This window comes from Scyliorhinus torazame, chromosome 16, assembly GCF_047496885.1.
Source record: "Scyliorhinus torazame isolate Kashiwa2021f chromosome 16, sScyTor2.1, whole genome shotgun sequence".
Taxonomy (NCBI): Eukaryota; Metazoa; Chordata; class Chondrichthyes; order Carcharhiniformes; family Scyliorhinidae; genus Scyliorhinus; species Scyliorhinus torazame.
The window spans coordinates 158,820,433-158,846,015 of record NC_092722.1 but is presented as its reverse complement, the minus strand read 5'-3'; the positions used below and the strand labels follow the sequence as shown (position 1 = coordinate 158,846,015).

The 25,583-nt window shown below is 47.6% G+C and overlaps 1 protein-coding gene across 1 annotated transcript in view; it reads right to left on the bottom strand.

The window, feature by feature from the left end:
* LOC140393168 (cubilin-like) overlaps positions 1–25,583 on the bottom strand; it is a 367,012-nt gene that overhangs the window by 95,564 nt on the left and 245,865 nt on the right. Inside the window, exons 22-23 of the mRNA XM_072479292.1 lie at positions 21,604–21,812; positions 4,316–4,463 (exon numbers count right to left, since the gene is read on the bottom strand). Of these exons, the coding sequence (XP_072335393.1) occupies positions 4,316–4,463; positions 21,604–21,812 (357 nt within the window). The remainder of the gene's footprint in view (positions 1–4,315; positions 4,464–21,603; positions 21,813–25,583) is intronic.

The window sequence follows — 25,583 nt, the reverse complement described above, 5'->3', positions numbered from 1 at the left end:
GACGGGGGGATATGGGGGAGGCTCACCCTGCCTGCTCTGACGAGGTCGTTCACCTTCTTGTGGCACTGGGTGCCTGTCCGTGGTGTCAGGGCCACAGCGGTGACGGCCTCTGCCACTTCCCTCCACAGACGCCGGCTGTGGCGTGGGGCAACTCTGCGGCCGTGCCCGGGATACAGGGCGTCCCTCCTCTGCTCCACCGCGTCCAGGAGCGCCTCCACATCGCGTGACTCGAACCTCGGGGCTGAGCGACGGCCAGCCATCCAGTCGGGTGTTGCGGTCGGGTGTTCCGGTCGGGTGGGGGGGAGCAGCGCGACCTTATGAGCCGTCACGCCGTGCAGCGCGTATGACGCTGCACGGCGTGAACCACTGCGCAAGCGCGGATCCCGTTACGTCGCTGCTAGCCCATTTCGGGCCGGAGTCTATCGACCCATTTTTCCGACGTGACGCAAGTCGGATTTGCGCCGTTTTTTGCGCCGATCGGCGGACTTTCCGCCGATAACGGAGAATTTCGCCCGGAGTCTCGGTCTTCCAACGGGAGATGGACCGAATGGTTGATCAACACGGGTTGCGGGCCACGTTCCCATACCTCGACAATGTAACCATCTGCGGCCATGACCAGCAGGACCACGACACAAACCTCCGCAAATTCCTCCAAACCGCTAACGCCCTGAACCTCACCTATAATGAGGAAAAATGCGTTTTTAGGACCAACCGTCTGGCCATCCTGGGATACGTAGTGCGCAATGGAGTTATAGGCCCCGACCCCGAGCGCATGCTCGGAATCCATGGAATTTCCCCACCCCCACTGCTCCAAAGCCCTGAAACGCTGCCTGGGCTTCTTTTCGTATTACGCCCAGTGGGTTCCCCAGTACGCAGACAAGGCCCGCCCGTTAATCCAGTCCACTACCTTCCCCGTGTCGACAGAGGCCCGTCAGGCCTTCAGCCGCATCAAAGCGGATATCGCAAAGGCCACGATGCGCGCCATCGATGAGTCCCTCCCCTTCCAGGTCGAGAGCGACGCAGCCGATGTAGCTCTGGCGGCCACTCTCAACCAAGCGGGCAGGCCTGTGGCCTTTTTCTCCCGGACCCTACACGCCTCAGAAATCCGCCACTCCTCAGTGGAAAAGGAAGCCCAAGCCATAGTGGAAGCTGTGCGACACTGGAGGCATTACCTGGCCGGCAGGAGATTTACTCTCCTCACTGACTAACGGTCGGTAGCCTTTATGTTCGATAATGCACAGCGGGGCAAAATCAAGAATGACAAGACCTTGAGGTGGAGGGTTGAGCTCTCCACCTATAACTATGAGATCTTGTACCATCCCGGAAAGCTGAACGAGCCGTCCGATGCCCTATCCCGCGGCACATGTGCGAACGCACAAGTAGACCGCCTCCAAGCCCTCCACGAGGACCTCTGCCACCCAGGGGTCACTCGATTCTACCATTTCGTGAAGTCCCGCAACCTTCCCTACTCGGTCGAGGAGGTCCGTACAGCCACCAGCAACTGCCAAATCTGCGCAGAGTGCAAACCGCACTTTTTCAGGCCAGATAGAGCGCACCTGATAAAGGCTTCCCGTCCCTTTGAACGCCTCAGTTTGGATTTCAAAGGCCCCCCCCCCTCCACTGACTGCAACGTATACTTCCTGAACGTGGTGGATGAGTACTCTCGTTTCCCCTTCGCCATCCCCTGCCCCGACATGACAGCGGCCACAGTCATTAAAGCCGTCAGCACCATCTTTACACTGTTCGGTTTCCCCACGCACATCCATAGCAATAGGGGGTCCTCCTTCATGAGTGACGAGCTGCGTCAGTTCCTGCTCAGCAAGGGCATTGCCTCGAGCAGGACGACCAGCTACAACCCCCGGGGGAACGGTCAGGTAAAGAGGGAGAACGTTACGGTCTGGAAGACCGTCCTACTGGCCCTACAGTCCAGAAATCTCCCAGTTTCCCGGTGGCAGGAAGTCCTCCCGGATGCCCTCCACTCCATCTGGTCGCTGCTGTGTACCACCACTAACCAAACGCCTCACGAGCGCCTCCTTGTCTTTCCTAGGAAGTCCTCCTCCGGAACGTTGCTGCCGACCTGGCTGGCAGCCCCAGGACCCATCTTGCGCCGAAAACATGTGCGGGCGCACAAATCGGACCCGTTGGTCGAGAGGGTTCACCTTCTCCACGCAAACCCCCAGTACGCCTACATGGCGTACCCCAACGGCCGACAGGACACGGTCTCCCTGCGGGACCTGCCGCCCGCCGGAAACACACACACCCCCCCAATACCGAGCACCCCCTCCCTGCCACCGGCGCACCCCGCGACCGCTCCCTTCCCGGGTGGATCGGTCCTCCTCCCGTGCCTGCCCAGGAGTAAGGAAACAGGGACGAACAGCGCACCGCTCCCAGAGACGACAGTGCCCGAGCCAGCACCTGCACCACCACCGGGGCTGAGGCGATCGACAAGAACGACCAGGGCACCCGCTCAACTCGTGGAATCCACACGACACAACAAGAAAAGGAAAACAAACTTGTAAATAATTCTGACAACCAATACATAATTAACTGTTGGGCTAAATGTATAGCCACTGTGCGAAATTAGTTCCAGGACCAGCCTTGTAAACCCCTACCACCATGCGAACCACCACCCCGCCAGGTTCTTTTTTAACAAGGGGTGAATGCGGTGGTATGTATTAGGGGTAGTATGGTACCTGTGAAGCCGAGAGGCTATTGGCTGACAGGTCCCGGGTCCTTGTTGGATCTGCCGCCTGCTGGCTCCGCCCTGAAGGCGGAGTATAAGAGCTCGAGTTCTCCCAGCAGCCGCATTCTGTAACTGAGCTGCTGGGGAACAAGTCTTGCTTAATAAAGCCTCGATTGATTTCATCTCTTCTCGACTTGAGTGAGTAATTGTTGCGCTACAGTTAAGCAATGCCTCCACATGACAGCAAATTTTCTGGTAGGATTAGCTACAGGTAGGACAGGACAGGAAGGACATTTTATTGTGTTAAAGCCTCTTCATAAAAATACATTGCTGCTTTGTACAAATGCACTTTGAATCACTAATTTATTTCTCCAAACATACGGGGCTGGATTCTCCGCAGCCCGCGCTGAAATCGCGTTTGGCGCGGGGGTGGAGAATCCAGTTTCACATCGAAATCAGGCCCGGCGCCAGTCCGATGATTCTCCGGGACCCGGAATCGTCATGATCACGGAGTACTCCGCGCGTCTGGGGGCCCAATGCCAGAGGCCAGCCCGGCAATCTTCCACTCCCGACCGGCTGAGTTCCCAACGGCGTGGAACTAACCTGCTATTGCCAGTTGGGATGTTCGCGCGGCGGCTGCAGACTCAGTCCGCGGCCGCCATGGTGGGGGCAGGGGGATTGGACACCGGGGGGGCGGGTCACACAGGCAGCCAGGGGACAGATCATCGCGGTCAGATCTTTTGCCACGTGGCTGATCGGAGGGCTCTAATTTCTGTGTTTCCCTCCATGGTCCGAGTCTGCCATGGCGCTCAGCGTGGCCGCTGGCATGCACGGACTCCAAACCAGAAGTGCGGGGGCCCGTACCTGCAGCTAAAGCTGTGTGAACTATGCTAGGTCCCTGCTAGCCCCCTGTAGGTCATTCAATCGGCTCCACTTTTTCCCAGGAACATTCAGAGTAAAACGGCAACGTTTTTACGCCAGCATGGGGACATAGGCCCATTTTGGGAGAATCCAGCCCAAGATTGCAGTCACAATCTCCAAATTAATTTCAGCTACAGGTCTAAGATTCTAAGATTCAGACTTTTGTCTCAGTTTGCTGAGAGGCCTACAATAGTATAAAAGGGGGTTCTCAGCAGTTGTTGCCTACAGGCAGCCTGAATTAATTGGGGAGAGAAAAAGGTTTGCCTTGATTTGACTATTGACAGCTGCCAGGAAAGTGAATGCACATGTGAATGAAGATTTTGTTGTTGTTGAAGACAAGTTGATCTTTGAAGAAGTGTGAGCTCTTCTAGGCGATGACGATGACTGGGCTTGGTGGCCACATGGGTGTAATCAATCATACCTTACACTCCAGGGAGTTCAGCTATTGTGACAACATCCTCTGCCTGATGTGCCCAGGAGGTAGTATCTGGATGAAATTAAATGTACTGTCCAGCTCTCGCAATAAGAGTATGTGTGATCTTCAAGGTACAGTGGTGTGCAGCTGTTTGTGAGACACCAGCAAGTTTCTCAACAGATTCTTGGAAGGCACGAGAGGCTAAGAAAATTCAATAAATCCATTGGTGATGATTAATAACCCATAGATACCTCTGACATTATCCAGTTACACTGAGTAGAAACACTGTTACTCACTGAATATCAATGAAGATTATCTGTATTCTTTCATCACTGTCCACAAATATATGCCAAGTACATTTTGCATTATTTGGATAGCTCCATGGATAATTGGGGCTGGTAAATGTTCCACTATCATCGTCAAGTTTCCCTCCACATTGTGTATCTAGTAACAACAATGAAATGAGAAAATAAGAAACATAAAATGTGCCGTATTTTTGTCCTCCAATTCATCTCTCTTTACTCTCCTTGAGAATTTACCCCCTTAGCTCTGATATTATTTGATGAGTCACATACTTCAGAAAAGTTGAGTTTCTCCATAAAGTGCCAAATCTGAACAGCACAATCTAATGCTCACCCATTGTCCAAGGTTTATTTCATTTTCATTATTCAAATCCATTTTCAAAATTACATTTGTAACATTTACAGTATCAGCAGTATATGGATTAGGAATATTTATATAACTTCTTTAAATAAAAAATAGCATTCTTTAATTTTGTTTAAAATGTACTCTGAAACATCCTATGTGCCGAGCAGTTGAATAACACTCAGTATCTAGGCTTACATGCAAAGAAATACCTCGTGATCAAAACAAAGGACTACTGTTGGAAACAATACAGCACCCCATTGAAAATTATTCGTTTCAGCAAAGGAACCTAAGAGGAGAAAGTTATGATGTGAAGATTAAGGAAAACAAGGTTACTTCAGCCAATTAAGTAAAATAATGTTCTATACTGTTTCATTAAGATTATTTAGAGCTCATCATTTCGAGATATAGGGCTGGATTTTCCGCTCCCCGACTCCGAAATTGCATTCGGCGACGGGGTGGAGAATCCATTTTTGTGCCAAAATCGGGAGCAGAGCTGCTTTTTGAGTTCTGCCCCCCCCTACCCCCTGAAAAGCGGCGTACTCTAAGAGTATGCCACGCCGATTATCCACCGCCTCAGGCCATTGCTTGAGGCCCGTCCCACGATGCTCCGTTCCCGACCGGCCGAATTCCCGACGGCATGAAACTCTCATGGACCCAGCCGTTCGGGAACCTCGTGTGGCGGCTGCAGGCTCCGTCCGGGGCCACTGTCGGGGGTTGGGCCGATCCGCGGGCAGGACTGGCGTCATTCGGGGCTGGGGGCTCTGTGGGTGGGCGGTCCGGGACGTGTGAGCGGCTAATGGGGGGGGCACTACTTTGGCGGGTCCACGGGCTGAATCCATCATGGAGCACAGCGCGGCCGCTGCAGGCCGCCACAGTGCGCATGTGCAGCCTCTGAACGGGAAGTGCTAGGGGCCGTATCATCAGCTAGAGCTGTGAGCGCTATGCTGCCTCCCTGCTAGCCCCTAGCAAAATGGGGAATCGGTGGCCTTTTTCCTGGCGTATAAGATCACCATTTTAACACCGGCACTTAGTCTCTAAAACGGAGAATTCAGCCCAAGAACTCTTTAACTTGCTGTGTATAATGTGAGCTGGTGCTGAAAAATGTAAACATGTGTTTAAATATTCAAGCACCGTTTGATCAAGACCAAATAATTTTTTGTTTTTTAAAATATTTTTATTCTCCTTTTTCAGATTTTCTTCCAAATTTACACCCACCAACAAACAATAAACAGTAACGAATACAATGTCAATCCCTTATCAACAACAACAATCCCATCCACCCACCAAACCTCAAAAAACAGCCTGCACGTTAACATAACCAAAAAACAAGAAGGAATCAGGAAACACCCATAGTCACCATTAACACATGGTTCCCCAACCTTCCCAACCCCATCCTAATGTTCGATGTAATCCAGTTCTTGAAAGTGCACAATAAATACCGCCCATGAATTGTAGAACCCTTCCATCCTTCCCCCCAGTTCAAACTTAACCTTCTCAAGAGTTAAGAATTCCAGCAGGTCCCCCTGCCACACGAGGCCACAGGGTGGAGAGGTTGATCTCTATCGCAACAGGATCCGCCTTCAGGCGATCAACGAGGCGAAGGCTATAACATCTGCCTACGCACCCGTTTCCAGCCCTGGCTGGTTCGATACCCCGAATATGGCCTCCAGCTTTACATGCACCACTTTAGAAACTACTCTAAAAACCTCCTTCCGGTAATCCTCCAGCTTTGGACGGGACCAAAACATTTGAACATGGTTTGGGCCCCCCCCCACCCCCCCCTCACAGCGTTCACACACATCTTCTATCCCCTCAAAGTGCTGGTTCATCCTCGCCCTTGTGAGGTGCGCTCTATATACCACCTTAAACTGAATCAACCCCAGCCTCGCGCACGCGGTGGAGGCACTCTCCTGAGCACCTCACACCTGAACCCCTCCTCCATATCCTCTCCCAACTCTTCCTCCCACTTTGCTTTGATCCCTTCCAGTGGTGCCTTCTCCTCTCCCAAAATAGCCCCGTAAACCACTGACACTACCCCCTTCTTCAGTCCCCCGTCGTCAGCACCTCCTCCAGCAATGTGGAGGCCGGTTCCACCGAGAACTCTGTATCTCCTTCCTAGCAAAGTCTTGAACCTGCATGTATCTAAATATTTCCCCTTGCTACAGCCCATACTTCACTTCCAGCTCCTTCAATCCTGCAAACCGACTCCCAAGAAACAAATCTTTTAGTGCCTTAATCCCCTTCTTCTCCTATCTCCGAAAATTTCCATCCCATTTCCCTGGTTCAAATCTGTGGTTCCCCTGAATCGGCATTTCCCTCGACCCTGCCCCCAACCCATTTCCCTCGACTCTGCCCCCAACCCGAAGTGCTGACGAAACTACCTCCAAATTCTCAATGAGATTATCACTACCGCACTCCCTGAGTATTTCCCCAGGGCCATTGGAGCACTGCTGTTGTTAGCGCCTTCAATCCCGACCCCTACACAAACTCTCCTCCATTATGACCCACTGGGAATAAACCCCTCTGACCTAGCTCCGCACCGTCTCCACATTCGCCGCCCAGTAGTAATACATCAGGTTTGGAAGCCCCAAACACCCTGCCTGCCTTCCCCTCTGTAGCAGCACCTTTCTAACTCTGGCCACCTTCCCTCCCATATGAATAAGGTAGTCATTCCTTCAATCTCTCTAAAAAATGCCTTTGGCAGACAAATCGGCAGGCATTGGAAAATAAACAGAAATTGCGGCAACATGTTCATTTTAACCGCCTGTACCCAACCCTCCAGTGACAGAGGGAGACCATCCCACTTTGCCAGATCAGCTTTCACCCTCCCCACCAAACTAGAAATGTTGTACCTACGGAGCCCCCCCCGCCCCCCCCCCCCCCACCCTCCAATCCCGAGCACCCTTCACCTCCAGGTACCTGAAGTGAGTCCCTGCCATTCGGAATGGCAGCCCCTCCACCCTTGCCCCCATCCCCCAGCCAAAACACCACAAAATACTCACTCTTGTCCAGATTTAACTTGTACCCTGAGAAAGACCCAAACACCCACAGCAGCTCCAATATTCCCCCTATTGACACTCTCGGTTCCGACATCCCCACCATCAGCTGCGCCAGCGTATCCTTAAATTTTTTATAATATTACACCGGAAACCCATCCGGCCCTGCTAACATCCCCGACTGCATCCTCCCAATCGCATCTTTTATCTCCTGCTCCACTATCGCCCCTTCTAATGTAACCCTGTCCCCCTCTCCTAACCTCGGGTACGCCAGCCCATCTAGAAATTCCTGCATCTCTCGATCTCCTCCAGGTGGTTCTGACCTGTACAACCTCTCATAAAATTCCTCAAGAACATTGTTAATCTGATCCGGAGCCACCACCAACTTCCCTGCCCCGTCCCGCACCTGAACCATTTCCCTTGCCGCCATCTCCCTCCAAAGCTGACCCGCTAACATACCCTTCTCTCCATGTTCATACACTGCAACCTTTGCTTGCCTCAATTGGCGCACCGCCTTCCTGGTAGATAGTCGGTCAAAGATCACCTGCAGTTCCTTCCTCTTTTCCAACTTCACTGGTTTCCCATCTTCTGCATAACTCCTATCTACCTCCAACATCTCATCTATTACCCTCTGATGCTTCAATGTCTCCTCTTTGTCCACCCTAGCCTTAAACAAGGTCACTTCACCCCTCACCACCGCCTTTAGGGCCTCCCAGACACCTGCCTTCGACACCTCACCCGTGCAGTTGAAACCTACATATTCCCCAATTACGTTTTCAATTTTGCACCGAACCCTCAGACCCCTAACAGTCCCACATCTAATTTCCACCCCGGCCTCTGTACTACCGCCTTCTCCAGTACCATATCCACCCACTGTGGAGCATGATTTGATATTGCAATTGCCGAGTACTCCGACCCCTTAACTCCAGCCAGCAGAGCTTTCCCAACCACAAAAAAGTTGATCCATGATCCATGACTAATCCCGCTCTCTCAGATGCAGAAACCTCCAAGGATGCACCCCTCCCATTTCCACAATTGGCCCAGCCAATGCCTTTGCCCCCCCGCCCCTGACGGGACCAACGAGCGTGGCTGTGACCTGTCCAATCTTGGCTCCTGCACCAGGTTCCAGTCGCCCCCCACTATCAGCTCATGTGAGTCCAAATCGGGGATGGCCCCACACACCTTCTTCATGAATCCCACATCGTCCCAATTGGGACCATATACATTTACCAGCGCCACGAACCTCCCCTCCAGTGCCCCTGTCACATTCACATATCTGCCCCCTGATCTGCAACCACCTTCTCCATCTGGACCGTACCCTTTTGCTGACCATTACCGCTACCCCTTGAGCCCTACCATCAAATCTCTCACTTACAGATAAGTCAGTCCGGTTGAATGAATTTCAGCAATGTTTGTTTATTTAAGAACACATTTTGGTACATTCACACAACATTAACTGGAAAATACTTTTTTCCTAAGTCTCTCGAAATGTCCTTGAGACACCAACAAGTGGAAGCAAAAAACTTCAAGATAAAAGTGACTTCAGATTTACAAAACTAAAAGTCATTTCAACAAGGCCTTGAAAAGAAATTTTTACCAATGCTCCAAGGATTGTCTGACGGCTGTAATTTCCCTGCTAATCATTTGGACGGATCACATTCTTAAGGGATTCCTTATCTGGTTTAGCCCCTTACTTAGTTTCATTGGTTCTAATTCTCAGCTGAGACCCCCTTGATTCGTTGAGGAAAGAGTCAGTCACTTAACAGGCGATTGGTCAATTTAGACATTAATCAATTACTCCAAATTAATTAATTAACTGTCCCACATTCAAACTCCCTACGTCACATCTGATCTCAGTTGCGATATTGTTTCAAGCTTGTCGAATGTGACATATCAGCACTTGTAGTACATTATTCGTAACATTTGAGGCAGTCAGGGACAGTATTCAAATGATTATAACTTCCTCATATTTCTACAAATTCAGTAATTTTCAAGAATCATTTTAGCTAATATTTTAAAGGACCCCCCTCTATAATTGTTGAATCCAACATCTTCCCCCTTTTTATTATTTTAAACTTGATAAAATAATTCAATTAATAAGTTAATAATATAATAATAGTAAAGCAAAAGGAATATAAGCTAAGGACAATGCATTCACAATTGTCTTTGATGGACCCTGTACTTCAACATTGGAATGGGTTACAAGCATTTAAAAGAGCTACAAACCTTTACATTAGTAGATTTAGTAAATATTATCAGGAATAAGGAATCAATAAAAAGAGCCTCTCATGCCCTGTAAAGGTATTGCTACTTCAGAAATGTTTCATGCTCCAGCTTTTCCACATTTCCTCGATCTTGAGGCAGGAGTGTTGACCTGTTCCTACAACCTGGATTAATCAACCAAGGCTGTTTAAAACCTATTTTTGTTGTCAAACTATAATTTTGAGAACGTACCTCAATCAAACAGTTTACATGATAGACTCAATCCTGCAAGAAAAGTAGAGCAATTGGGCTCTGATTGGTGGAGCCCCCTTAGAGCAGGAAAACACTGTCCCAGACATTGAGAGGTGGTGGTGACTTGGGAGCAGTTCAGACGGATCTCCTGATTCTCGTCACACATTTCTGAAGTTAACGTCAGTAAAGCAGCAACTAGGGTTCCGACATTTGGGCCCGGCAGCCTGAAGCAACAGTGAGGTCACGACCTCGCCTTCAGCGAGGCCAACAGCTGTCGATAGAGCAGTGGGGCAACTATGAACCACCAGGCCAGGGCTGAGGAGGGGAGGAGGGCAACCAAATACATAAAGAATAGAGGCCAGGTCAGGCTAGGGCAGGTCAGAGAAAGCCGACAGCTGCCAGGCAGCCGGCCAGATGCACAAGCTGTTGTCACTTCAGCCGGCCATCCTAGCGAGAGGTGAGCAGTCGAAAGGTGTGAGGGCCAGGCAGGTGTTGGCGTGGTTTACAGGGAGCAGCGGGGCAACTCAACCACAGTTGAAGGGCTGGGAACTGGACTAGCGAGGGCCCATACCTGGGTCTGTACAGAACAATGTGGTGGCGGACCCTGGCCAGCAGTGTGTCCAGCTGTGTCCAAACCTTTACTTGGACTGCGGTTACCGGTAATGAGTCCATAAAATGAAAGGTGCGACTACCTAGTCCGATGCCGCTGAAGGGCAGTGGGAGGTAGCTGAGAGTGTCTGCGTGGGGAATCTTCATCCCCGGAGATGTTCCAGAATATAGTCGTATTCCACTGAAGGAGAGCCCAACACTGAATGCAGGCGGATGCCACCATGCTAATTGCCTTGTCCTCTTTGAATAGCCGCAAAAGCGGTTTATGGTCGATGTAAGCATGGCTATAGAAATATTGATGGAATCGTCTAACGCCGACACCAATGCCAACCTTTCTTTTCTATTTGGGCATAATTTTGCTCTCCCAACGCCAAGGTGTGTGAAGCAAATGCAATGGGCTGCTCAGTACCATCGTCCGTCCTGTGTGCGAAGATGGACCCAATTCCATAGGGCGAGGCGTTACATGTGACCAACAAGGCTTCTCAGAGTCAAGGTGAGTCATCAAGTGGGAAGACAACAGTCGCCGCTTTACTTTGTCAAACGCTCTCTGCTGCTGCGGTCGGTCCCAAATCCACCACTGGCTCTTCTTTAACAACAGATGCAGCAGGGCCAAAACCGTTGCCAAGTTCGGGATGAACTTCTGTAATAGTTGACCAGGCCCAAAAACAAACGGAGCTCCGTTGGATCCTTTTGGTATTGGTGCCTGCCGGATGGCCTGAACCTTATCATCTCCTATGTTAGACGTTTAGCTGCTGTTGTATAAAGAGTCAAAGGTTCTGCTCCTTTTCACAAACACCTTTATTTCACTTTAACAGACTCTGCACAAAACTCTATCATCACATCACCTGACACAAAGGCCACCTGAAGCCCCTTTACATATCAGTGTCAATTATTGGTTACTTAACATAAATGAGACAACTAATTGAAATGTCTCTTTACCCCTTCCTTGGAGAAAAAAATAATTAGGTGAAAACAAAATTACAAGAAACTCAAAAACACACACGCAATTTCCCCCCTTCTTTTTTTTCATTTTGGAAGAAAAAAAACAGTCACAGAAACAGGCGCCCTTCATTAACAATATCCAAAAGTTTCTGTGAACGAGCCCCTCTTTTTGTAAAACAGTCTGACAATTGATAGCTACTGTCGACCCATTTAATTTTTGCTATTTCCCCTCTGTCCAACATCTGCTTCAAAGTTGCGATGTCTATCCTTAACCTTTTTTCATTGACACTTTTTGTCGAGAGCACATTTTCCCACAGGGATTTATTGTCAATTCAATAGGTATATTACCTAAATTCCCTAATCCCAAAATTTCTGTCAATATCTGAGATATACAAAAAGCCATATCCACCGCCTCCAGAAGACTTAATGTCTCAGCAACCAAAGTGCTTTTGACCACTCTCCTTATTTTCTTTGTTTCCCACACAAGAGGGCAACATTTTCCATTGTGTCCCAAAAGGAAAATTATAAACCCCCCTGTGCTTGAAACCCCATCACATAAATTTGTATAGGACGCATCACTATAAACTATGTGTTTCAAGTGCCGAAGATCACCTAAAACCAGGAACCTCAAAACACACTCCTGCATTTTTAGTTTGACCAATGCTTTATTTGCTCTTATTACACCTTCCACTTTGGGATCATTCATTTTTGTACTCAACGCGAAGACATTAAAACTCACATCCGGTCTAGTTTGTCTACCTACCAATTCAGTTGCCCAATTAAACTTCGCAGTTGCTCTTTTTACATCTTTGAAATCATTGCGTCTTTTTGTGAAACTCGGCCACGACTAATTGCTATTGGGCTGATGCTTTCCAAACAAGATTGCTGACGTAAAGTTGCCCCTAACTTAGTCTGTCCAATTTCCAGTCCAATATATTTAAATGCACCGGAAGCCTGACTTCCAACCCTGAATTCTTTCCTCAAACCAGAGATTACAATAGCTTCAAAATCACTAGTCCCACCCCACAAAAAATCATCGACATGCATCGTAAAGCTGCCAGAAAGATTTCCTTTACAGTGCCAGTAAAACATTTCCGGATCTGCTTTCAACTGGCAACAGCCTAACTTTAACAAAACTGACCTTACCGAAAAATACCACTCTAAACGCATCATTTAATCCATATACACATTTGTTCAACTTCCAGAGTACCCGTTCTGTGTTAGCTGCCTCTTTAGGAGGACGGAGAAAAATGTCTCTCTGGAGCTGATGCCCCTGCAAAAAGGCAGCTTTTATATCTATAGATTTGCATTCCATGCCTTTGTGGCTAATAGAGCCAAGAAGATCTTTAAAATAACCTTTCCTGCCGTAGGTGAATCTACCCTTAAATCCTGATCTCCTATGTTTTCTTCAAATCCCCTTGCCACAAGCCTGGCCTTTGCCTTATAAGATCCACCTGGAAGAACCTTTTCCGTGCAAATCCATCTGTGGGATAGAGCTCTTTGTCCCCTATCCGGTACTTCCGTGTATACCCAAAATTCAGTCCAACTATGCAGTTCTTGCTGTTTGGCATCTTTGATAACTTTTTCATCTAATTCATTGGAAGCCACCAAAATCTCACATGCATGTGGGCTTCTACTCCTATTAGTATTTGTAATCTTACTCATGTTCCGAGACCTTGATAAACTACGCCCCCTCTCCCGCCTAATATCTCATTCTGTACTGCTGCTTGATTTTTCCCTTCTGCTGTGGGATGTCCTTTAAATAGTTCTCAACCTTTTCCTGCAGACCTGTTCACTGTCCGATGTACTATCTGAACTGGCACTGCGTTTCCGTGCCCTCCATTTTTGAACTTTGTGTTCCCAATCCATTGTCTTGACTCCCTCCCCCGAATGCTGTACATTCAACCAATGTTTATACTTTCCAGTGGCCTTCCCTGCTCTACAGTAACAGTTGCATCCTTCCATTGACTAGACCCTTCTGGCAAATATGTCACTTTTGTACCAACTTTTGACAGTTGTCCTTTCGGAAAAATGACCTGTTCTAATTCATCAGAAGTGTTGTGTTCCTCTATAGAAACCCTGTCTATATCAGTTAACTGGTCCTCATAGTTCTGTAACACGTGTGTACCAGATGACACTGGTTCCTCGTCATGTCTGTCTGCTCTGTCTAAATTTGAAAATTTGTTGTCTATATCCATTATCCTTGATAAATGTACCCTCAACATTTTGATTGCCATGTTGCAAAATAATTGTTTTGCCATCTATGCCTATGATCTTTGCTGGGCCTTTCCATTCATTAAAATTGTCTCTCTTATAGTATACAATGTCTTCTTGCTGAAAAACGGTATTTGATGGCCGTACATTATGCCTTAAAGCTCTGCGAATTCTTTCAGAGACTTCCGCTTCCAAAAAAGCTTTTCTACTGCTATGTAATGCATTTAAATGCTCAGCAAAGGCAGACCTAATTGTCGTCCCTTCCCAAGCTGGAGGCTGGTCATCCAAAATGGACAGAATTTTAGGATTTCTACCAAATACTAATTGATAGGAATGCAATGAATTCGTTGCATGTACCGCCCATGCTAAAGCTGAATTTAGCTTGCAATTCGGTCTCACTGCCAAATTTTTCTGGAGCATGTCATCGATTACAGCATGGTTTCTTTCACAGACACCATTACTAAATGGGCTTTCCGCAGCTGTATTCAAAACTGTGATATTCACATTTTCACACATAGCCCTGAACTTATCACTAGCAAATTCTCCCCCATTGTCCGTAAGGAATTTTGCCGGTGGGCCCATTCCTGTCCCTATCCATTTTTCCACGATTTGATCCAGAATTACTCCCTTTTCTTTACTTCGTACAATCGTTGATTGACTAAATCTGGTTGCTAAATTTACAAAATGCAAAATAAATATATTATTGGCTTTATCCCAGATCTGCAATGGCTACAATGTCGTTAACATCCCTGGCCAAAGGTAGGGTTACTATCGGCCGTGCTGGTGTCCTTCTGTACTTCCTACAAACTTCACAGCCATCACTAACCTGTTCTATCAGTTTAGTGTAGTCGTCATCCCTTGCCCCTGCATCCTTTAGTAAATTTTTCAGCCCCCAAGGAGACGGATGTGCAAATTGCCTATGCAATTTTAATACAACAAGCTTTTTATCAGCTAAAGTCCATTTTCAACTGCCATTAAATCATCCTTAACAACTCTACTTGAAACCTTACTTGTCAGTAATGGAATACAATAGTGTCCCGAATGTGTAAATTGTAAGTCCACCATCTTTCCAAAAACTGTTGCCTTATCCTGTTCCATATCCAGTTTCATGTGTGCTTTCTTCATCGACTGTCTGCTCAGAAACAAAGGTATCTCACTTGATACAACATCCGTGCTAATGAAATGATTCACTCCGGCAATATTGCAAGGGATCACCACACTTTTCAGCCCCAAACCTGAAACTCGTGGAACTTTCAAATTCCTTAACCTTGTTACAATTTTCAGCATTCAAGGAGTCCAGGTAACAGTTTAACCAGTCAAATCCGCACACAGTAGATGTGCAGCCACTGTCCAATACAACACAATTGAAAGATTCTGCAACCAACACCCTCATTACCGGCGTAAAACTGCTTGGTAATAGGACAATGTCTTATTTCTGGTCACTATCTTTTTCCTCTTCTGATTCTTTTTGTCATGTGTCACTTCAAACACTCTATTATAATGTGCTGGTAAGTTGAAGGCATAATGATATTGAGAGTCACATCGGAAACATCGATTTATCATGCCCCGTGCATTTCTGGGGTTCATCTTCCTATTGTAGGTTCTAACTAGGTTTCTGTCTTCATAATTACTGGGTCCCGATCTCCTTCCATAGTTTTGGAACCTGTTCGTAGCCATATGATTTTGCCATCCTGTTAGTAGTGTATCTTCCATATTCTGCTTTATTGCAGGCTGACCTATTTGGGTCATCAGAGCCATCGGAATCGAATGTTTCCCCAGAAACGTTTTTAAAGCTTGTCATCTGATCGAATAAGGTAGCCTTATCCGCAAACTGAACTCCTGTCAAAAACAGGAGCCTATCCATGTTGCTCACACTAGCACAGTCAAGTAATTTAAAGGCCAACACAGACTGTGGAAATTCCAGGTTGTATTTCTGCAGCCTTTTATATAGTCTGCCAAATTCCATTATATAGTCTTCAATGGAGAAATCCACTACTTTCCGGAACCTATCAAAATTCGACCATGCTTCATACGTACTTAACAAATCATGCTTTTTATAAATCTTATCCATATAATGTATTAGAGTCTGCAGACCTTCTTCTGAGTCTCTTCCAATTCCAGCTCAGAAAACACTTTGCTCCGGATTTTACTGTCATAAGGTAGAGAAAGAGCCAATGCCATACCTTGTTTTCTCTTTCCCAAGGCAGTAACGTTAGTCCACATAACTACTGCACTTCTCCATTGGTCGTATGATCCCCTTTCAGACAATAACGGTGGTAGTCATCTCCGGCCACCTTTATCCTAGGTTCAGCCATATATCCTTTTTTTTCTTCTCACTCACTCCTTGGTTTGGTCTAGAAAAGTTGTATCTTTCAACCCTTCACATTTGCACAGCAACCATCCTCTGCTACCATTTGGTAGACATTTGGCTGCTGTTAAATAGTCAAAGGTTCTGCTCCTTTTCACCAACACCTTTATTTCACTTTAACAGACTATGCACAAAACTCTATCATCACATCACCTGACACAAAGGCCACCTGAAGCCCCTTTACATATCAGTGTCAATTATTGGATACTTAACATAAATGAGACAACTAATTGGAATGTCTCTTAACCCATTACTTAACATCCTGTGTGTAGACCCTGCTTGTCAACCCTGTCAGCCAAACAGACCACTTCCGTTGCATGGAACATGTACATTTCATGCCGCAGATGGACCCCGGACATCCCAAACTTATGCACCACATCTTCCAGGTTTTTCAGATGCTCCTAGTCGGAGGAATTGGTTAACAGCACATCGCCCAGGTAAACTGCCACCTGTGGCAATCTTTGGAGGATATTTTCCATCACCCTCTGGAATATGGCACATGCCAATGAGACCCAAAGAGCAGCCTACGTGTTGATGCTCACGTATTTTCATGAGGATGGGTCCAAAACCAACGATTGATAGGCATGGCTCGTGTTGAGCTTGGTAAAAGTCTTTCTGTCACTGAGCCTCTTGTATAGGTCTTTAATCTTCGACACCACGATTCAGACAGGGTCTTGGTTGATTGTCATTTTGTAATCCCCACAAAGGCAGACGGACACGGCAGTCTTCATAACCGGCACGACCAGCGCGGCCCAATCTGCAGATTGCTCCAGGCGGATGATTCCCAGCTTCTCCAAGCAGTCCAGTTTGGCATCTACCTTCAGTTTCAAAGCGTAAAGAATGGGTCGGGCCCTAAAATAGTGTGGTCGGGCCTCCGGGTCCACTGATATTCTGGCGGAGTCCACGCCAGAAGGTACCAAGGCCCTCCCGGAACATCCCTGAGAAACATGCCAGCACCGCATCTGGTCCATTGGGGTACATTCAGCATACTTGCTGTCAGTTCAAAGGACGCGTTGTAGAGTGTCGCCCCAGCAAATTTGGGCCGGGACCTTTCACCACCACTAGTGGTAGACTCACTGACTGAAACCCATATTCCACGGAAACTGCCAAGGTGCCCTGTGTATGTTGCCAGCCAACCTGTTTCTTTCAGCGCGAAGGCTTGTATCTCGGCGCAAATTTTGTTGTACCTGCGGCGGCTGATCACAGACACCATGGCTCTGGCATCACGTTCCATCCTAATCGGAAAACTGTTGATCCGGACCGTGACCGGGATAGGCGCCACCTGTGGTGCCAAAATGCACTAAAGGCAGTGGACCTCCTCCGGCTCATCATCGAAATGCGTCCGTGTTCTGGGGCGATCACCGGTGCTGCCATGGCAGGTGAGCGAGGTTTGCTGCCGGCGTCTGTCCTGTCGCCTCCCTCTGGCACTGGCTTGTTCATTCCACTTGTCAGGAATCTCGGTGTATGGGTGCATGGCATCCGTTGGTAGAGAATTACTGCCGTCAGTCCTTGTGCCCTGGAGTGCATCCCCAGCAGCGTGAGTCTGAAATTTCCCCGTGCCCTGCGTTGGAGGTTCAGGACAACCATCCCTCGGAACTCCTGGACACAGAGTTCTGTGCCCTCCCGGGACAACGTTATTTCGGTGCTTTTTTCAGTTTCACTCAATAAACTTTCTTGGGTTGCCCCGTCTCTGACTCCGCAAACCAGCCGATCTTGGAGCACCCCTGATAACGCCGGCCCAAACTCGCAGAACACGGTGGGTCTGTGCAACCAGCCCACGAATTCCATTATAGGATTGTCCTGACGTTGAGATGCTGCATGAAAATGAAAATGGTGAATGATTAGTGGCTGTTTCGGGACGAAACGGTTACTAACTAACATAACGAGATCCGCGAACTTGCGGTTGTCGGGTGAGTTGGGAAAGTTAAACTTTTGATAATGCTGTAAGTCTCCTCACCGCAAGCTGCAAGGAGGGTCACCGTCTGTCTGTCGCCCCGACTATGTTGCTCACACGAAAAAAATAGTTAATTTGCACTATATACTGGGTGCAATCTTTAGTCTAGGCATCGAACGCCCCAAGCTTAACGATTAGTGGCATTCCTGCCACCTGAATTAAGATCTCCTGAGGCCTAATCGAGGAGGGCCCAGTCCGGGATAAATGGCGCCTCCTGTATTTCCAATTGCCCCTCGTCGCTAGTATAAAGTCTCAGGCAAGCGACCATTCAGTAGCGATGTCTGTAGAAGGTTCAGTTCCATTCAGGTTACTAAAGGATGGAGGTGTTGACCATGGGTAGGGTGCTCTTTCCAAGAGCTGGTGCAGACTCGATGGGCCGAATGGCCTCCTTCTGCAGTGTAAATTCTATGATAATCTATGATACACACCTTCTACTCCCCAAAGGGTCTCCCGCACCCAGTCCACAACGGGGCTGGGGTATTTATATGCCACCAGTCCTAGGAAAAGGGGGTTTAGCCCTGCCTCCTCACCTGGGTAGATTGTATTCAGGTGAGGCCATAGGAACTCTGATGTTGCAGATCCCTAGGCTTCCTGTAGGGTTATAAAATTATAACACTATAGACCTGTCAGCTTAATGTCAGTGATGGGAAATATGGGACCTACTCTGAAAGAATGGAGAGAAGAACATCTGGAGAATTAAACTACATACAAATAGTCATCACAGATACTGAATCACTGAGTCTTGCTTAATAATACTGGGTAGATTCAGAATTGGTTAAATGACAGAAGACTTAAGGAGGAATAAAAGGGTCATCTCAGGTTGGCAGGCCATTACTGCTGGATAACCTCAAGGATCAGTGCTGGGGTCAAAGCTTGTCACAATCTAAATAAATCACTTGGATATGGAGACCAAATGTAATACTTCCAAATTTTCGAAAGCTAGTTGGAGATGTAAGTTGTGAGAAGGATGAAAGGACGCTTCCTGGGGATTTGGACAGGCTGAGTGATTGGGCATGAACACAGCAGATGGAAGGTAATGTGAGTAAGTGAGAAGTTATCCACTTTGGTAGAAAAAAACAGAAAGGCAGAGTATTTCTTCAATGGTGGAAAGTTGGGAAGTGTTGATGTCCAAAGAGACCTGGCTGTCCTTGTTCATGAGTTACTGAAACCTAGCTCGCAGGTGCAGCAAGCAATTTGGAAGGCACATTGTATGTTGTCTCTCATTGTTCGGGCATTGCATATAGGTGTTAAGATGTCTTGGTGCAATTGTGTAGAACCTTTGGTGAGACCGCACATGGATCAGTGTGTCCAGTTTTGGTCTCCTTATCTATGGAAGGCTACACTTGCCACAGAGGGAGTACAATGGAGGTTTGTCAGACTGATTCCTGGGATGGTGTGATTGTCTTAGGAAGAGATATTGAGGAAATTGGTCCTGTTTTCTCCAGAGTTTCGATGAAAGAGAGTTGATCTCATCGAAACTTCAAAATTCTTACAAGATTGACAGGATAGATGTGGCTGGCTAGTGAGTCTAGAACCAGGGAGGGACACAGTCTGACAATAAGGGCAGGCCATTTAAGGCTCAGATAGGGATTTCTTCACTCAGATAGTGGAGAATCTTTAGAATTTTCTACCCCAGAGGACTGTGGAAGGACAATTACAAAACACGATCATGACACAAATCGATAGATTTCATAGAATTTACAGTGTTGAAGGAGGCCAGTCGGCCCATCAAGTCTGCACCAGCTCTTGGAAAGAGCACCCTACCCAAGCCCCCACCTCCCTATAACCCAGTAACCCCACTAAACACTAAGGGCAATTTTGGACACTAAGGTCAATTTAGCATGGCCAATCCACCAAACCTGCACATCTTTGGACTATGGGAGGAAACCCTCGCAGACACGGGGAGAACGTGCAGACTCCACACAGACAGTGACCCAAGCTAGGAATCGAACCTGGAGCTGTGAAGCAATTGTGCTAACCACTGTGCTACCGTGCTGCTCTGGATACAAATCACACCGAGGGATATAGAGATAGTGGAGGAAAATGGCATAAAAGTAGGTTATCAGCCATGATGTTTTTGAATTGCAGAACATGGTTGACCGGCAGAATGGCCTACTCCTGCTGCTCAGTTTTTCTGTTCTTGTGTTCACCTGACAGAAATCTTTGAAGATGTTAAAAGATTAAATGTCACATACTTAGATTTACAAACCTCATTGAGAAGTTACAACAGTTGACTCATAACAAAGATTAGGACATATGGAATCGGGGAAATTAAATTGATCAAAAAATAAAAAGTGAAGGCCAGAGGTGAAGTGTATTCAGATTAGAAAACAATTGAAAGTGTGGTTCCCCAAGGATCAGGGCTGAGCACACTGTTTTCATAAATTCTATCTATGTTTTGGCTGAAAAACAAGCAAGACAATATCAAATTTTACACATGATACCATTGGAGAAAACATTAGAAAGCTTATAGTTTAAGCAGTTAAGTAGAAAATGAATTTCAGATAGATATTTGAGTGAATGCACTTTGGTTTTAAAAGACAGAAACATCACTTAAATCTGAGATAATAAAAATAGTGACTGGGTTCGGGAAGCAAAGGTATCTTTGCACAAAGATGAATAAATCATTAAACACAGCATTGCATGCCAATAAAATAATTTAAAATGATAATTTAGCACTCAGATTTATTTCTAGGCTGGATAATTCAACAGCAATGATGTTGTGTAGCATGTATAGGACCGTGGTGAGGCCACGCTAAATTCACTGAGCACAGTTCTATCTTTCATGGTATAAACAAACACAGAAACAATGGAGAAAGTGCAAATTTGATAAACAAGGATGGTGCCCAGGACTGAGAGATTACAGCTCCAAGGAACAACTGAACAGGTCGGGTATTTTTCTTCAGAAAAGAAACGTGGAACAAGCTGACAGAGATCTTCAAAACTGTAAATGATTTAGCAGTGTAAATACTGGAGAATCCAAAAAACATGGACCCAAAATATAAGCCAGTTCCTAATACATCCAATTGTGAAGTAAGAAGAAATGTCTTTACCCAGAGGGTGGAGCACACTACGACAGAAAATGGTGAAGACAGATGGCTTAGATGCTTTCTGAGCAAAAGGTAGATGCCTAAATGGAAGAGAAGTGACTCAAAATATACACTGACAGACTGAGATGAGGCAGCTGGAAAAGGAGAAATCTCTTGTTGAGAAGGCGTATGGACACAGATTCGTTGTGGCCTATTTCTGTGCTGTATATTCTGTACAGTTCTTTATAATAAGAGCATCAAGATGCGAGGCATAATGAATCCTTATCGACTCATAGTCACATCTGCTAAATCAGTTTCCTACCATGCTACTTTCAACTGCACAGATCAAGAGAAGTCATTTCACACTTACTTTTATTTGCAGATATCTCAAAGTAATTTGCAGTGAAGCCGGGACCGGTATTTTGGGAATCAGATTGGAAATGAATAGTCATAGCGTTGGACGATGATGTAAATGCACGATTTGATCCAGTGCATATTGTGGAAAGCACTGGAGAACTTGTTGAAGGCCCATCATATATTTTAACATAATCATCTGAACAACCTGGTGTAGCTTCCAACCTGCAGAGAGAATGAATTTTCCATTTCATTTCTTTTATGAACAATTTTCTTCATAAACACTGCACCACATAGCGGATTATCAATTCAAAACATAAGGAAGCATGGAACAACGATCAACCATCCAGTCCCAATCTTTCGTAAACTCAAACACACATATTTGTCTAAGGTGAATGTAATGTAATTTATTTGATCATCTGAGGGAGGAGCATGAGAAGCTGGGCTGATTCTCCCTAAAGCAGAGGTTTAAGGCAAGATTTGATAGATGTGCTCAAAATCATGAAGTGTTTTGGGGTAAAAACTGAGAAACCAATGAGAGGAAATAAATGCTTCCATACTTGGCAAAAGAATATGAGGCTGGATTCTCTGTTTTCGAGACTAAGTCCCCACTCCAGCATGAAAATGGTGGTCTTTTATGCAGGAAAACAGGTACAAAACGACCACCGATTCCCCGTTTTGTTGGGTGCTAGCAGGGAGGCAGCGTAGGGCTCGCAGCTGTAGCTGGCGATACGGAACTGAGCACTTCCAGTTCCTTAGCTGCGCATGCGCTTGGTGGCAGCCTGCAACGGCCGCGCCATGCTCCATGGCGGACTCAGTTCCCGGACCCGGAGCGCCAAAGTAGTGCCCCCCTTCAGCAGCCCGCGTGCACCGGACCATAGTGCCGCCAGCCCCAAACGAAGCCCCCCCTGCCTGCGGATGAGCCCTTTCCCGACTGAATCCGCAGCCGCCACGCGAGGTTTCCAGACAGTGTGAGCACACGTAATCCACGCTGCGGGGAACTCGGCTGATCAGGAACGGAGCATCGCAGGGCGGGCCTCAGGCAATGGTCTGAGGCCGTGGATAATCGGCGCGGCATACTCCTAGAGTATGCTGCTTTTCAGGTGGCGGATAATACAAAAACTGGCGCCGCTCCCGATATTGCCGTCAAAACGGATTTCGGTGTCGGGTAGCGGAAAATCCAGCCCAAGAGGTGAAATGAGGAAAAATCATATTGCAAGATGAATTGTTCTGGTCTGGAATGCATGGCCTGAAAGGATGGTGTGGGTAGATTCAATAATAACTTTCAAAAGAATGTGATATAAATTTTGGAAAGGGAATTATTTGAAAGGCTTTGGGCAGAGTAGGGACTGAGACTAATTGGACAGCTCTTTCAAAGAGCCAGCAGGAACACGTGGCTGAATGGTTTTCTTCTGTGCTGTAAGATTCTGTGGCTTAACGTTTGGCTCCATAGGATCAGTAGTTTCAGCTCCGGAAGTACACAGAGCAGGCAGATTGTGACATTGGTCAGTGCGTAACGCTCATTTAATGCCAGTGCTGAATTTTTCAACCTTCAGCTCGAACGAAGACCATTTCCACAACATCAACAACAGTTTGTGCACTGGCAATGTCTCTAGACTTGTAATCCAAAGGCTAGTGCTCTGGAGATGTGTGTTCAAATCCCACTTTGAAAACTGGTGGAATTTGAATGAAACTAATAAATCTAGAATATGATGATAGTCTCAGTATTGGTGTCAATGAAACTATCATAGATTGTTCTAAAACTCCATCTTATACTTTTTCAAGAAGGAAATCTGTCATCCTTACCTGATCTGGCCTGCATGTGATTCTAGATCGTATGTGGTAGACTCTGAGATGGCCAAGGACAATGAGGGATGACAACCAGTATGGGAGCGTGTTGAGGCGGCTTCATGCAAGGGCACCAGTTTGGGGGAGTTGGTAACGGCGCCTCTCCTGTTCCCACCAGCATGATACTCTACCATCCCCGTGGTGGTGGTGGCCCTGAGGGTCTGGGGCAGTGGAGGAGGCATGTGGAGGCGGAAGGAGCATCGGTGTGGTCTCTAATCTGTAATAATCACTGGTTCGCCCCGGGAAGGATGGATGGAGGGTTTCGGAGATGGCAGAGAGCAGGAATTGCGAGGATGGGGGATATGTTTATAGATGGGAGCTTTACTAGCCTGAGGGAGATGGAGGAGAAATTTGGATTGGCAAGGGGAAATGAATTTAGATACCTGCAGGTGTGGGACTTCCTACACAGGCAGGTCTCAACCTTTCCGCTCCTACCACCAAGGGGGATACAGGACAGGGTAGTTTCTAGAGTGTGTGCGGGAGAAGGGAGGGTTTCTGACCTTTACAAGGAACTCATGGGGTCAGAGGAGACGCAGAGTTGAAACGCAAGTAGGAAGAGGAGTTAGGAGGAGAGATAGAGGATGGTCTCAGGGCGGACGCGTTAAGTAGAGTCAACACGTCCACAATATGCGCCATGCTCAGCCTGATACAATTTAAGGTCATTCACTGGACCCACAAGTCAGTGGCCCGGATGAGCAGGTTCTTTGGGGTAGAAGATCGGTGCGCAAGATGTGCGGAGGGTCAGGGAACCATGTCGATATGTTCTGGGCATGCCCGAAGCTTAGGGGATTTTGACAGGGGTTTGCGGAGGTCATGTCCAAGGTGTTAAAAACAAGGGTGACACCGAGTCCAGAGGTGGCGATTTTCGGAGTGTCAGAAGGCCCGGGAACCCAGGAGGAGAAAGAGGCAGACGTTCTAGCCTTTGCTTTCCTGGTAGCCCGGAGATGGATTCTATTAGCTTGGAGAGACCCAAAGCCCCTGATGACGGAGACCTGGATAACTGACATGGCTAGCTTTCTCTGTCTGGAGAAAATGAAGTTCGCCCTGAGAGGGTCAATGTTAGGGTTCGCCCAGAGGTGGCAATGATTCTTTGCGGAAAATTAACCTTCAGCAGAAGGTGATGGGGGGAATAGGGGTTAGATTAGTTTAGAGTAGAGTGTTAGTAAAGGTGGGACCTGTAAGGCACTATGTTTATAAATTCATGTACATTGTTTATTTTGAGGGGGAGACGATGGCGGCGCCTACTGGCCGCGCGTGGTCCAGGGAGGTGAAGATGGCGGCGCCCATTGTCCGTAAACAAGTAGGGTGGGGGCGATAGCGGCTACTGCACTGGCCTGGCACACCGCGGCAAAGTGCCCCTTCTTGCCGCAAGCCTTACAAAGGGCAGCGCAGGCCGGGCAGTGTTGGAGGGGGTGTTTCTGCTGGCTACAAAAGTAACATCGGGGACCCCCGGGGTTCGCTGGCTGGTGCGTGGCGCAGGCGTATTGGTTAGGTAAGGCCCCCGCTGGGGCAGCCGTCTGTGGGGTCCACGATGCGTAGGAGGGGTGGGCCGTGTGGCTGGTGCTGTAGGCCAGAACGTTGCGCGAGGCGACCATCATAGAGAGCGCTAGTTTATTTGTCTCTGCTAGGTCGAGCGTGGTCCCTTCTAACTGTCACCGCACCCACCCCACCACCCTACCCGGAACAACCTCCCCATGCACTCCATGCTGCAGCGGGTCCCCCTCACCTGGCCACAGACCCTGTACCCCGGACACCTCCTCACAACATCACCCTCTGGCTGAGGGCATATGGCTGAAGCTGTGTCCCATCCCCTTTGTGTTTGGATGTTGGCAATGGATGTGTGGTGTTGCCTCCTGCAGTGTTGAGGTACACTGTCCAGGCATCACGGACTGATTGTGATGCTAGGCTATTACTCCCACATGCCACATGGCCCGCCCACCCACGTACATACACTTGGTATGTGTGAAGTGCTCACCTGACCACGATTACCAATTCCCCATTAGCAATAGCCTTCAGCACCATGGCCAGAGGCCTCGGCAGTTGATGGGGGTTATGGTTGGTCAGTGGAGCGGACAGGCAGGGACAAGGGCTTCCCGGAATGGATATACACAATCCAGGGGTGGCATGGTGGTACGTGTGTGGTTGCCC